Raw genomic sequence first — 13249 nt, 5'->3', positions numbered from 1 at the left:
CACACACACACACACACACACACACACACACCCTATTTGGCCCCGTTTAGCCAAGCCTTCTAGAATCGGGTGGGCTGCAAGATCCCGAATGTTGCAGACGAATGTGAAAAGGCAACAAAGTCTGAACAAACCAAGATCAGCATTAACCAAGCTCAGGATATTTTGACCCGGCCGATTGTTACGGCCAAACCTGTTTTCTTAGGCCAGAGGAAGGCAACCTTGGCTCTTTTATGACTGGTGGATTTCAACTCCCAGAATTCCTGAGCCAGCATGGGGGAACTAGGGCCCCCTTCATGACTTGTGGACTTCAACTCCCAGAATTCCTGAGCCAGCCATGCTGAGGGGAAAGGGAGAGGTTTCCAAGCTGAGCCAGGCCGGCTCAGGAATTCTGGGAGTTGAAGTCCACGAGTTATGAGGGGGCCACAGTTCCCCCATGCTGGCTCAGGAATTCTGGGAGTTGAAGTCCACCATTCCTAAAAGAGCCCAGGTTGCCCGCCCCTGTCTTAGGCTAAAGCAGATCCTCCCGTTGGTTCAAGCTGGGCTGTTTTTTCCCCTTTCCCCAGGGCAGTGGGACAGCATGGAAGAGTACACTTGCATGATCCCAAGGGACACCCATGACGGCGCCTTCTATCGGGCTGTGCTTGCCCTGCATCAGGACCTCTTCTCTCTGGCCCAGCAGGTATTTCCTAAACTTTGCCAGCCCTGTTTGGGATTCCGTCTTTTGAACCCCATCCTAACCTATAATGTGTCTGTACTTTGGCAACCTGCAATTGTTGGGTTTTTTTTTTTACTAGCCACCTGCTTTATACCAATATAATGAGCTACTGAGATCATAATGGCCTACTTATCCAGAGATACAGATCGTTGAATTCTCTAGCCCTAAGGAAACATTAGACAACTGGAGTGTTCATCTGTGCATTTGAGCGCTCTCTTGTATTTTGCCGAGGCAAACCACCCACCCACCCACCCATCCATCCATCCATCCTTCCATCTATATCAGTGGTGGCGAACCTATGGCACGCGTGCCAGAGGCGGCACTCAGAGCCCTCTCTGTGGGCACGTGCGCCATACCCCAGAGATGGCAACCATCCCTCTTCAACCAGCCCCCCGCTAACTCACCGAGATCCCACGTGGCCGGATGCATCCCAGCACCCATGCGCTCGCTGACCTCTGTGTGCAGGGGCTGATGGTGTCAGGCAGCAGCCACCCTGGCCCCTGCCTCACCTTGCCCTGTGACAATGGCACCTCCACCCTGCCTCACCTTGCCTCGCCTCACCCTGCAGGATGAGCCCCCTGCCCACCACTCCACCTGCCAGAGACCCCCTGGATCTTCCCCAACCCTGCCCGGCCCCCACAGGCGTCCCTCCCCATGAGCAACATCGAGGTGATCATGCCCACCTTGGCCACCCCCACCCAATCTGCCATGACCACCACAGCCACGCCCACCCAGTGGGCCATGCCCACCTGGCACCCAGTGATAAATAAGTGGGTTTTGGGTTGCGGTTTGGGCACTCGGTCTCTAAAAGGTTCGCCATCACTGACCTATATGAATAAACAAGTTGGAAGGGACCTTGGAGGTCTTCTAGTCCAACCTCCTGCTCCAGCAGGAGACCCTACACTTTTTTAGACAAATGGCTGTCCAGTCTCTTCTTTCAAGCCTCCATTGATGGAGCACCCACAACCTCTGTTTGCATTGTGTCTGCCCGGCAACATCTCCACAATTACAAGCTGCTAAATCTTGGAGGCAGGTGAACTTAAAAGCATCAGCTTGCCCACGCAAGACGAGCACAAACCAGAAGGGAGTAAGGGGGAGAAGAAAAAAAATCTTATTTTTGATCCGTGAAACATCCCAGGGAGCTGGAAGGGATTTTTCCAATGAAGCCAGGCCTGGATTTAGAGGATCAAAAGAATCTCTCTTTGTCAGCTACCTTTACAGCACAGAATGCTCAACAGGCTCAGAGGAAGGAGTGTGTGTGTGTGTGTGTTTTTCCTCCTTTCCTGGATGAATGTGTCTTTGTTTTTTAATCATCTCCCTCGGAATAAAAGACGGGGTTTTATCTGCAGTTCTAACTCTCCATCCAAGTCTTTACCTGCCCTGTTTGGTTGCTGTCCCAAACCAGACAGTTGTAGCGGGGCAAATGACAAACTCGGTAATCCCTCTAGTCACATTGTTTTTTGTTTTTAAAAGTTTCTTATTTATAATACAGTTAAAAAAAATGGACATAACGTAACATTCCAGTACAAGTATTTCTAACAATTTGTTCCTCTTCTTACATATGATTCTTTATCTCTATGTATGCATACATATTTTTCTATACAATATCTAATTTGTTTCTCTATTTACAAACCTAAAATTATATATATTTCTATCTTAACACTAGACCAGTGATGGCGAACCTATGGCACGGGTGCCAGAGGCGGCACTCAGAGCCCTCTCTGTGGGCACACGTGCCGTCGCCCCAGTCCTAGGCCTTCAGCTGGGTTTTATAAAACCTTTTCGCTTTAGGCCTCTGCCGCTGTGTGCAAAAAAAAAAAAAAAGGTTCAATCAATCAGTCAATTTCAACTTCTCGTGGGAAAAAAAAGAACTTGCAAAGTTGGAATTGACGGATTGAACTTTTTAGTCCCACCCAGTCTGCCATTACTACCGCAGCCACGCCCATCCAATGGGCCACACCCACCCAATGAGCCACACCCACCCGGCACCTGACGATGCATAAGTGGGTTTTGGGTTGCAGTTTGGGCACTCGGTCTCTAAAAGGTTCGCCATCACTGCACTAGACTATAACCCAGACAGTCCTCCTTGATTCACACCAATAGTAGAATTTGTCCCAGATTTCAAAGTAATCTGACTCAGTCTTGTCCTTCATTTCCATTGTGAGCCTGTCCATATCAGCACACGATAGGATTTTGTTTAATATCTCGTCGTCTGTTGGGGTTTCTTTATTCCTCCAACTTTGTGCATACGCCAATCTAGCAACAGTGAGAATATGTAACATTAGGTAAAATATCCCTTTGTCGTATTTCTGTGTAGTTATACCTAATAGGAAAAGTTCTGGTTTTTAGCTCTATCTCTATCATTAATATTTCTTCCAGCCATTTTTTTTATCTTGTTCCAAAAATCACAAGCTTTTGAGCACTCCCACCACCTATGGTAGTAGGTCCTTTAGTCGCGTTGTTAACGATGAGAAGAGCAAGCAAAACGCTGGGGGGACAAAAATCAGAATTCAGCCTCCTGAGAAAAAGCAAAAAGCTCTTTTATCCCTGGATTCTCTCCGGAGAGCTTTTCCTTTCAGGGGGGGTTTGTTCATTTTGCTGAATCTTTTCTCCCCCAGTGCATTGACAAAGCCCGGGACCTTCTGGATGCTGAGCTGACAGCCATGGCGGGAGAGAGTTACAGTCGCGCTTACGGCGTGAGTATCTCCTCCTCTCCTTCTCCAGCACGGCCCTCCTTCTTTGGGGATCCGTTCCGGGGCAGCGATGATGGTGCCAACCCCTTTTTCTGCAGGCCATGGTCTCCTGCCAAATGCTGTCCGAGCTGGAAGAAGTCATCCAGTACAAACTTGTGCCGGAACGGCGGGAGATCCTCCGGCAGATCTGGTGGGAGAGGCTGCAGGTAAGGCTAACCCCGGTAGCGACAGCTCTGAAGAGGCAGGTGTCTCAATAACAGGAGAAGAGCACGCTCAGGCTCTTTAGAATAGAACTACAAGGCCCAGAATTCCCCTGGAGCGGTTTCTGGAGCACACAGGTCAACAGTTAGAGGCTTTTTTTTATTTTATTTTGAAGGGTTCTTAACGTCTAAGGTTTGGATTGGGAAATGACCAAGCTAGGATTCTGCAGGACAACTTTGCCATGGACGCCATTCTGAAGTGCCTGCCCAGTTTTATCACCTGCATCCAGGACTTCCAGGTCTTTATCTGAAGTTTGGCTTCCTCCCCACCAAGCCCCACAAGCAGAGTGCAGGATCCCAGCTTGGTCTTCCTACCTTCCTTCCTTCCTTCCTTCCTTCCTTCCTTCCTTCCTTCCTTCCTTCCTTCCTTCCTTCCTTTCCTCCCTCCCTCCCTTCCTTTCCTTCCTTTCCTCCCTCCCTCCCTCCCTCCCTTTCCTCCCTCCCTTCCTTCCTTTCCCCTCCCTCCCTCCCTTCCTTCGTTTTTTCCCTTCCTTCCTTCCTTCTTTTCTTCCTCCCTTTCCTCCCTCCCTCCCTTTCTTCCTCCCTCCCTTCCCTTCTTCCTTCCTTCCTTTCTTCCCCCCTTTCTTCTTCCCTCCCTTCCTTTCCGCTCCCTGCCTCCCTTCCTTACTTTCCTCCCTCCCTCCCTCCCTTCCTTCCTTCCTTCCTTCCTTCTTTTCTTCCTCCTTTTCCTCCCTCCTTTCCTTCCTTCCTTTTCTCCCTCCCTTTCTTCCTCCCTCCCTTCCTTCCTTTCTTCCCCCCTTTCTTCCTCCCTCCCTCCCTTCCTTCCTTCCCTCCCTCCCTCCCTTCCTTCCTATTGTGTTCCTCCCTGGGTCTGCCCAGCCTAGGCCCTGCGAACGTGTGTCATCACCAGCAGCCGCCTTCTTGTTTCCTGGGCCATCTGGGAAGCGTTTTGCCTCCAGAGCTGCATTCCTGTCTGGGGGAGCTCAGAGAGAGCATTCCACGGGCGAGGAAAAGCCGATGGGGAAAGTCTGCAGATGGAGCTGTTTATCACCGCCCTGAAAAGAGGGGAAACAGGGCAAAGAAAGGACACATAGTTCTGGCTCTTAGTCCTCGCATTCTTCTGGATCGCTTAGCGGAAAGTCGGTTTCAAAGATAATCCTTCGAGCAGCATCACGGTTCCTCTCAAATTTTAGATGGCTTGAAAAGCTGCCCCAAGCCATGATCCCTGGCGATTCTAGACAGCCCATCCCAACCGTTGGTCTCCCGGCTTTTAGGGGAAAATAAAACGACTTGAAGAAGGCACTGAAAACTCTAGACCCTTCTGGGTCCCTCCTGGGTGGCTAAATAGTTAAAAATCCGGTGCAGTTGAACCTCTACATCTCTGGCCGCGAATGCATTTAGTATTGTGCCCAAAGGAAACCCAGTTTTTTTCCCTGATACGAAAACACGGATTTCACATGCAAAAGCGACCAGAGGAGACCCCTCCCAGATCCACGGAGGTGCCAACTCCCTGTTTACTAATTGGAGCTCCGGGTGGGGGAAGCTCTCCCCACATCGGGTGCCGTTGGCCAGGCCTCTCTCTGTCCCAGGAAACCAGGCCCCGTGCCGAAAGCAAGAAAGGCTGTTGAGAGATCCCTTCTGTGAGATGTAAAAACCCCAAATTTTGATACTCACAATAGGAAGACAAGTCTGGTTAACAAAACACAGGTTTATTTATTTATTTATTTATGAGACTTATATACCGCTTTAAGTGCGAGCACTCTCTAAGCGGTGTACACCAGTAAGCAATGTGTGTGTGTGTGTGTATGTATATATATATATATTATATATATATATATATATATATATATATATATATATACATTGCCCCCAACCATATGGGTCCTCATTTTACCTACCCCAGAAGGATGGAAGGCTGAGTCAACCTTGAGCCAGTGAGATTTGAACTGCTGACCTGCTGAACACAGTCAGCTAAAGTGGCCTGCAGTACTGCACTCTAACTGCTGCGCCACCTCGGCTATTCTTGTTGGAGAATAACATAAACAGAATAAAAGAGAAAAGAAAAAGAATTGAAGAGAGGAACGTTTGCAAACACCGGCCCCCTGGATCCTTCCCTATGGATTGGATTCCAGGAGCACCCTGGCTTGCTTTCAAGATCTGCATTTTATACCCCTACAATGCATGTCACACCTAAGAAGCTCTTTCATCTTTATAAACGTACTTTGCAGTTGTACTTAAAGTCATCCTGACCTCTTCCACCCATCTGCTGTTATCTTGTTTATTTGTCATTCTCACCTTGGGTCAAAATCCCCCTCTTTGATAGTAGGATTTCTACTCAAAGTGTAAGTTCCTGTGTCCGGAGGATTTTTAGGCAGGAAATAGTAAACATTTGGTCATAATTAATTATCTTTGCTGATTACCATTTGTAGTCACTTTTACATGGGCAGGAAACAGTAAACATTCCTGCTTCATATTTTGGCATTGCGTTGTTACATTTGCGTTACAGTGTTAACATTTGTACTAAAGCAGTGGTTCTCAACCTGTGGGTCGGGACCCCATTTGGGGTCGAACGACCATTTCCCGGGGGTCGCCAAACAACGCAGTCCGCCATTTTCCCCCCCTTTTCCTTAGCTGTGCTACTCCCTTTTATTCTATTGGCTTTTGAAAGCCAATAGAATAGACTCTCTTGAATAGGGTCTAATTCTATTGGCTTTCAAAAGCCAATAGGAATTGTCCAGGCTGTCTCTGCCCTGCTGAGCCCGCCAAAAGCCCCAGTCTGCAAACGGTGCTGCACCAGTTGAGTAGTCCTCGACTTACAACCGTTGGGGGATCGCGGCATTAAAAAGGTTGAGAACCGCTGTACTAAAGAGACAGTTTCATATGACGGCATTACATTTCTGCAATTATGAAAAGAATAACTTTGATGTCCTTCCCTTCTTTCCCAGGGTTGCCAGCGGATCGTGGAGGACTGGCAGCGGATCCTCATGGTCCGATCGCTGGTGGTCAACCCCCACGAGGACATGAGGATGTGGCTCAAGTATGCCAGCTTGTGTGGCAAGAGCGGCCGACTCGTGAGTAACCCCGGCTCTCCGTTCAGCTGGAGCGGCCGTTCGGGCTCCTCCGTGGCTTTGGAGAAGGGGTGGACTACAACTCCCAGAATTCCCCGGACCGGCCTCCATCTGAGCTCTGCATTTCCCTTCTCCCTCCTTTTTCCCTTGCTGAAGGCTTTGGCCCAGAAAACCCTGGTGCTGCTCCTGGGGGTCGACCCATCCCGACAGCTGGACCACCCCTTGCCCACTCTTCACCCTCAAGTCACCTACGCCTACATGAAGCACATGTGGAAAAGCGCCCGGAAGGTAAGTGTAAGGACCCACCCCACTTTGCATCTTAAGAAGACAGAACTCTTGGAATAATTCTTCCAACAGGCATCCTTTATTAAGAGGACGTTGGACAAGTGGCTTTTCCGAGCAGAGGAGAGGAAGCCCTAAGTGGTGCCTGAGAAGGAGCTGGGCAGTCTCCTAGTCCTCAGTGACCCAGCGGTGACGCATGGCCACCCCTCGGGGCCGCCTCCTGTCTTGCAGATCGAAGCCTTCCAGCACATGCAGCATTTCGTCCAGATGATGCAGCAGCAAGCCCAACATGCTATCGCCACCGAGGACCAGCAGCACCGACAGGAGCTCCACAAGCTCATGGCCCGGTGAGCGACTGCCTTGCTGAACCCAGAAACGGCACCCCTAAGGCTGTGGCTTCCCAACCCTATGGGCACCAGGGACCGGTTCCGTGGAGAGAGTTTTTTCCGTGGACCGGAGAGGGCGTGGTTTCACATGCTGCCTGCGTGGTTTCACATGCTGGGCGTGGTTTCACATGCTGGGAACCCCTGCTGGTCCATGGACCAGGGGCTGGGGACGCCTGCCCTAAGGCGAAGCTTCTTATTTCTGACTTTTACATGATTAAAAATTCATCTACTCATATCCTTTGTGCACAGGTACCGATATCTGGTTCCAATAAACCAGAATAAGATTGTTGAAAGAAGGAAGTACATATTATCTCTTTAGATCAGGGATCTTCAAACCTGGCCCTTTGAGGACTGGTGGACTTCAGCTCCCAGAATTCCTGAGCCAGGCACGCATGCCTGGTTGAGGAATTTTGGGAGTTGAAGTCCACCAGTCCTGAAAGGGCCAAGTTTGAAGACCCCTGCTTTAGATAGTTATTTGAGTTTCCACCAGGAAACCTCTCTGGAAGTGGGATCAGTGGTGCAAAAGGCACTTAAGACTCCCTAAGGCAGTGGTTCTCAACCTTTTTAATGCCGCGACCCCCAACCGGTCGTAAGTCGAGGACTACTCAACGGGTGCAACACCATTTGCAGACTGGGACTTTTGGCGGGCTCAGCAGGGCAGAGACAGCCTGGACAATTCCTATTGGCTTTTGAAAGCCAATAGAATTAGACTCTATTCAAGAGAGTCTATTCTATTGGCTTTCAAAAGCCAATAGAATAAAAGGGAGTAGCACAGCTAAGGAAAAGGGGGAAAAAAATAGCAGACTGCGTTGTTTGGCGACCCCCGTGAAATGGCTGTTCGACCCCAAATGGGGTCCCGACCCACAGGTGGAAAACCACTGCCCTAAGGAGACATTTATGCTTTTCACGAGTTCCCTTCCTGGGGCCTTGATGCAGTTATACCCCCAGAGGTGGGCAGTGGCCTCCTTCTGGCTGATCCTCCAGCATCCAGAGCCAGCATTGGGGCCAGTTAGCGCCCGACAGTGAAACTATTAACCAAGATGTCATGTTGGCTCCTTGAACAGCAAAGGTGACTAACAAACCAGTACTGGAGGCACCTAACGCCGGACACGTCACTGGAAGGCAAAAATCACAAACCTGCCTCTCACCTATTTGGCCCTGTCATTTCACACTGGAAAAAAGTAATTAGGTTTGGAAGAGTTAGCGGTAAAAGGAAACCAGGCCTTCATAGAAGATGGTGCCTGGACACAAAGCTGACCCCAGGCACAGCATAGAAAAATTTTTTTTAATAATGCACAATTAGAAGAAGTGGAGAGACTCGGCCCATAGAATCGCCAAGAGTTGGATTGGACTTTGGATATTCTCCCCCCTCCTCCTCCTCCTCCTCCATCGTCGTCGTCATCATCAAGTTGCTAACCCAGATTTCTTTCTCCTGTCCTCAGGTGTTTCCTGAAGCTGGGAGAGTGGCAGCTGAACCTGCAAGGCATCAACGAGAGCACCATTCCCAAAGTCCTGCAGTACTACAGCGCCTCTACCGAGCACGACCGCAACTGGTACAAAGTAAGTGGAGGGAGGGGCGGGCGTGCAGGCCCCGCGGCTGCTTCGGTGCCTTGTCAGCATGCATCAAACCAGGAACCAGGTTTTCTCACCCAGGAGGACTCAACGGCGGTGCTAAAGGGAGCCAAGTCAAGGGCTGACCAGCCTTGAGGTTCTGAAATGTCAAGGAAACAAATGTCCCCATTTTCATTTGCATCGCTAACGGCGCAGCTAGGATTGGCTTTGGATGACTAACCCATTGGCTAAGCCAGTGATGGCGAACCTTTTAGAGACCGAGTGCCCAAACTGCAACCCAAAACCCACTTATGCATCGTCGAGTGCCAGGAGGATGTGGCCCATTGGGTGGACATGGCTGCGGTGGTAACAGCAGACTGGGCGGGACCAAAAAGTTCAATCAATCCATTCCAACTTTGCAAGATCTTTCTTCCCGCGAGAAGTTGAAATTGACTGATTGATTGATTGAACCTTTTTGTGTGGGTACACGGCGGCGGAGGCCTAAAGCGAAAAGGTTTTATAAAACCCAGCTGAAGGCCTAGGACTGCGTAGGTAAGTTTTAAAGGGAACAATTGTAGGTTTGAGAGAAAAGCAAAATGGGGGGGGGGAAGGACTGGTTAGGAATTGGTTAGGAAAAACCAGATTGCGTCATCACCGTCCAAAGAGGTCAACAGACCAAGAGGAGAGAGAGTCACAGCCATCAGAGGAAAAGACACCCAGTCGACTTTGCAAGGTTGTTCCCTGGAAAATTGGGGAAAGGAGAATAAAGTCCATTAAGTTTTGCTTCCGGGGGAAACGGAGGCTTTTGGAAACCTAAAGGGCGAAGAAACGGCTGGCGGGCCAAACTGGCGCTGCCCACCAGGCAGAGCCAGACCCTGCAATTGGGGCCTCTTCTCTTGCAGGCCTGGCACGCCTGGGCCGTGATGAACTTCGAGGCGGTGCTGCACTACAAGCTCCAGAACCAGGCCCGGGACGAGAAGAAGAAGCTGCGCCACGCCAGTGGGACCAGCGTCACCAGCGCCAACATGGAAGGCAGCAACAGCGAAAGCGAGGCCGAGAGCGCGGAGAACAGCCCGGCCCCTTCTCCTGTGCAGAAGAAGGTCACGGAGGTCAGGCTGTTCCCAGGGGTCCCCCTGCAAGAAATCCCCCTTATTGGGGGGGGGGAAGGAGAGAGACACTCATTCCTCCTTCTCTTTTCCCGACAGGATTTGTCCAAAACGCTCCTGATGTACACTGTGCCGGCAGTCCAGGGCTTCTTCCGATCCATCTCTTTGTCCCGGGGAAACAACCTGCAGGATACTCTCAGGTGCCTTTTGATTTGATTTGATTTGATTTGATGCATCAGATTTGGGGGCGGGGTGGCGGGAGCGCAAGGGCAAAGTCGTGCCTCCCCTTTGCGTTGCCTTCCCTAGGGAAGAAATGAGTTAATGGGATCGGTTTTCCTTTCTTCAGGGTTCTTACACTGTGGTTTGACTACGGCCACTGGCCAGAGGTCAATGAAGCGTTGGTGGAAGGGGTCAAGGCCATCCAGATCGACACCTGGCTCCAGGTAAGGGGCTGCTTTGAAGTACCAACTGCCTTATCTTACTCTTGAGGGAGCGTTTCTCAGTCTGGGCAACTTGCAGGTGGGTGGGATTCAACTCCCAGAATTCCCCAGCCAGCCTGCCCACTTCTATATGGGCATCTGTTGACATGTAACAACAACAACAACAACAACATCATCAACAACATCATCATAAAGTTGGAAGGGACCTTGGAGGTCATCTAGTCCAACCCCCTACTCAGGCAGGAAACCCTATACCAGGGGTAGGCAACCTTGGCTCTTTTATGACTCATGGACTTCAACTCCCAGAATTCCTAAGCCAGCATGGCTGAGCTTGGAAGCCTCTCCCTTTCCCCTCAGCATGGCTGGCTCAGGAATTCTGGGAGTTGAAGTCCACGAGTCATAAAAGCCAAGGTTGCCTACCCCTGCCCTATACCATTTCGGACAAATGGCTGTCCAGTCTCTTCTTAAAAACGTTCAGTGTTGGAGCATTCACGCTTCTGGAGGCAGGTTGTTCCACTGGTTAATTGTCCTCACTGTCAGGAAATTTCTCCGTAGTTCTAGGCTGCTTCTCTCCTTGAGTCGTTTCCATCCGTTGCTTCTTGTCCTCCCTTCAGGTGCTTTGGAGAAGAGCTTGACTCCCTCTTCTTTGGGGTAGCCGCTGAGATACTGGAACACTGCTATCATGTCCCCCCTCGTCCTTCTCTTCCTTAAACTAGACATACCCAATTCCAGCAACCATTCCTTATATGTTTTAGCCTCCAGTCTCCTGATCCTCTTTGTTGCTCTTCTCTGTACTCTTTCTAGAGTCTCAGCATCTTTTTCACATCGTGGTGATCAAAACTGGATGCAGTTTTGGCTTCTGACATGGAGCTCCGGATTTTGAAATGGGAAGCTCTGCCTGCTGCAGGGGATAGTAGAAATGTGTTGAGTGGCAGCTGCCTGCTTACCTCTCTTCTCTCGCCTTCTCTTGTTTCCCCCCCCCCCCGAAAATCAGGTGATCCCACAGCTTATTGCCAGAATCGACACACCTCGGCCTTTAGTGGGGCGACTCATTTACCAGCTGCTCACCGACATTGGAAGGTACCATCCCCAGGTGAGTTACCCCTACGTTCAGACACACAGGCCTTTCAGACTCCAAACTAACCAGGTTTTGATGAATGGTTCCTTTCTGACCCCCCCTGTAGGCTCTGATCTATCCTCTGACGGTTGCCTCCAAGTCAACGACGACAGCCCGACACAATGCTGCTAACAAGATCTTGAAAAACATGTGCGAACACAGCAACACCCTCGTCCAGCAAGCCGTGATGGTGGGTAACCTATGCATGTGCACGCTCCTCTCCGCAGCTCCCTGCTGTCCTTTCACCGCAGGCAAAAACCGCGGGAAACGAGCCTGTTCGTTCTTTTATATCCTCGCCCTGGTTTGCCTAGATTTATATCATTTCAACGGACTTCAGCTTCCCAGTTCAGTCCCAGTGACCAGCTTTGCCTCTGTAGACATGCTTTTCCCCATTTATTTATTTATTTATTTATGAGACTTATATATACTGCTTTAAGTGCAAGCACTCTCTAAGCGGTGTACACCAGTAAGCAATGTGTGTGTGTGTGTGTGTGTGTGTGTGTATGTGTGTGTGTATATATATATATATATATATATATATATATATATATATATATATATATATATATATATATAGCATTGCCCCCAACAATCTGGGTCCTCATTTTACCTACCCCGGAAGGATGGAAGGCTGAGTCAACCTTGAGCCGGTGAGATTTGAACCGCTGACCTGCTGAACACAGTCAGCTAAAGTGGCCTGCAGTACTGCACCCTAACTGCTGCGCCACCTCGGCTCCTTCCCTCCTTCCCTCCCTTCCTTCCTATTGTGTCCCTCTCCCGACGGGGTCTTCCTCTCCTCTGCCACCAGGTGAGCGAAGAGCTGATCCGCGTGGCCATCCTGTGGCACGAGATGTGGCACGAAGGGCTGGAGGAAGCTTCCCGCCTCTATTTCGGGGAGAGGAACGTGAAGGGGATGTTCGAGGTGCTGGAGCCGCTGCACGCCATGATGGAGCGGGGGCCTCAGACCCTCAAGGAAACCTCCTTCAATCAGGTACCAGCGGAAAGAGGGGCCGGCCTGTCCAGGAGAAACAAACATCACCTTTCCAGGCTGCGCGCGGGGAAAAAAAAAAGAAATCCCAAGAATTTTGAGTGGAACGGCACGTAGACTTATATACCGCTTCGCAGTGCTTTGCAGCCCTCTCTGAGCGGTTTACAAAGTCAGCCTATTGTTTCCCCACCCCATAACAATCTGGGTCCTCATTTTACCAACCTCGGAAGGATGGAAGGCTGAGTCAACTTTGAGCCGGTCAGGATCGAACTGCTGGCTGTGGGCAAAGTCAGTCTTCAGTGCTGCATTTTAACCATTGCATACCATGTATGTATGTATATATGTATGTATGGGAAGGAAGGAAGAAAAGAAGGAAGGGAAGGAAGGAAGGAAGGAAGACCAATAGCAATAGCACTCAGACTTATATACCACTTACAGTGCTTTACAGCCCTCTCTGAGTGATTTACAATGTCAGCCTATTTCCCCCCCCTCCTGACCCCCAACAATCTGGGTCCTCATTTTACCAACCTCAGAAGGATGGGAGGCCGAGTCAACTTTGAGCTGGTCAGGATCGAACTCCTGGCTGTGGGCAAAGTCAGTCTTCAGTGCTGCATTTTAACCATTGCATACCATGTATGTATGTATGTATATATGTATGGAAAGGAAGGAAGGAAGGAAGGAA

The 13249-nt window shown here is 50.1% G+C and overlaps 1 protein-coding gene across 3 annotated transcripts in view; it reads left to right on the top strand.

The window, feature by feature from the left end:
- Positions 1 to 13249, top strand: part of MTOR (mechanistic target of rapamycin kinase) — a 64910-nt gene that overhangs the window by 36624 nt on the left and 15037 nt on the right. For all 3 annotated transcript variants that reach the window (XM_039367370.1, XM_039367368.1, XM_039367369.1), the window contains 13 exons: positions 564 to 679; positions 3334 to 3411; positions 3507 to 3614; positions 6575 to 6700; positions 6854 to 6985; positions 7211 to 7326; positions 8808 to 8925; positions 9819 to 10025; positions 10122 to 10222; positions 10369 to 10465; positions 11457 to 11555; positions 11647 to 11769; positions 12388 to 12570. In XM_039367370.1, the coding sequence (XP_039223304.1) occupies positions 564 to 679; positions 3334 to 3411; positions 3507 to 3614; positions 6575 to 6700; positions 6854 to 6985; positions 7211 to 7326; positions 8808 to 8925; positions 9819 to 10025; positions 10122 to 10222; positions 10369 to 10465; positions 11457 to 11555; positions 11647 to 11769; positions 12388 to 12570 (1604 nt within the window). The remainder of the gene's footprint in view (positions 1 to 563; positions 680 to 3333; positions 3412 to 3506; positions 3615 to 6574; positions 6701 to 6853; positions 6986 to 7210; positions 7327 to 8807; positions 8926 to 9818; positions 10026 to 10121; positions 10223 to 10368; positions 10466 to 11456; positions 11556 to 11646; positions 11770 to 12387; positions 12571 to 13249) is intronic.

The sequence above is a fragment of the Crotalus tigris genome, unplaced genomic scaffold (assembly GCF_016545835.1).
Source record: "Crotalus tigris isolate CLP2741 ecotype Arizona unplaced genomic scaffold, ASM1654583v1 scf7180000020588.15403103151:6194809, whole genome shotgun sequence".
In the NCBI taxonomy this organism is placed as follows: domain Eukaryota; kingdom Metazoa; phylum Chordata; class Lepidosauria; order Squamata; family Viperidae; genus Crotalus; species Crotalus tigris.
Note: the sequence above shows the minus strand (reverse complement) of the source record. Positions and strands in the feature narration are given on the sequence as shown.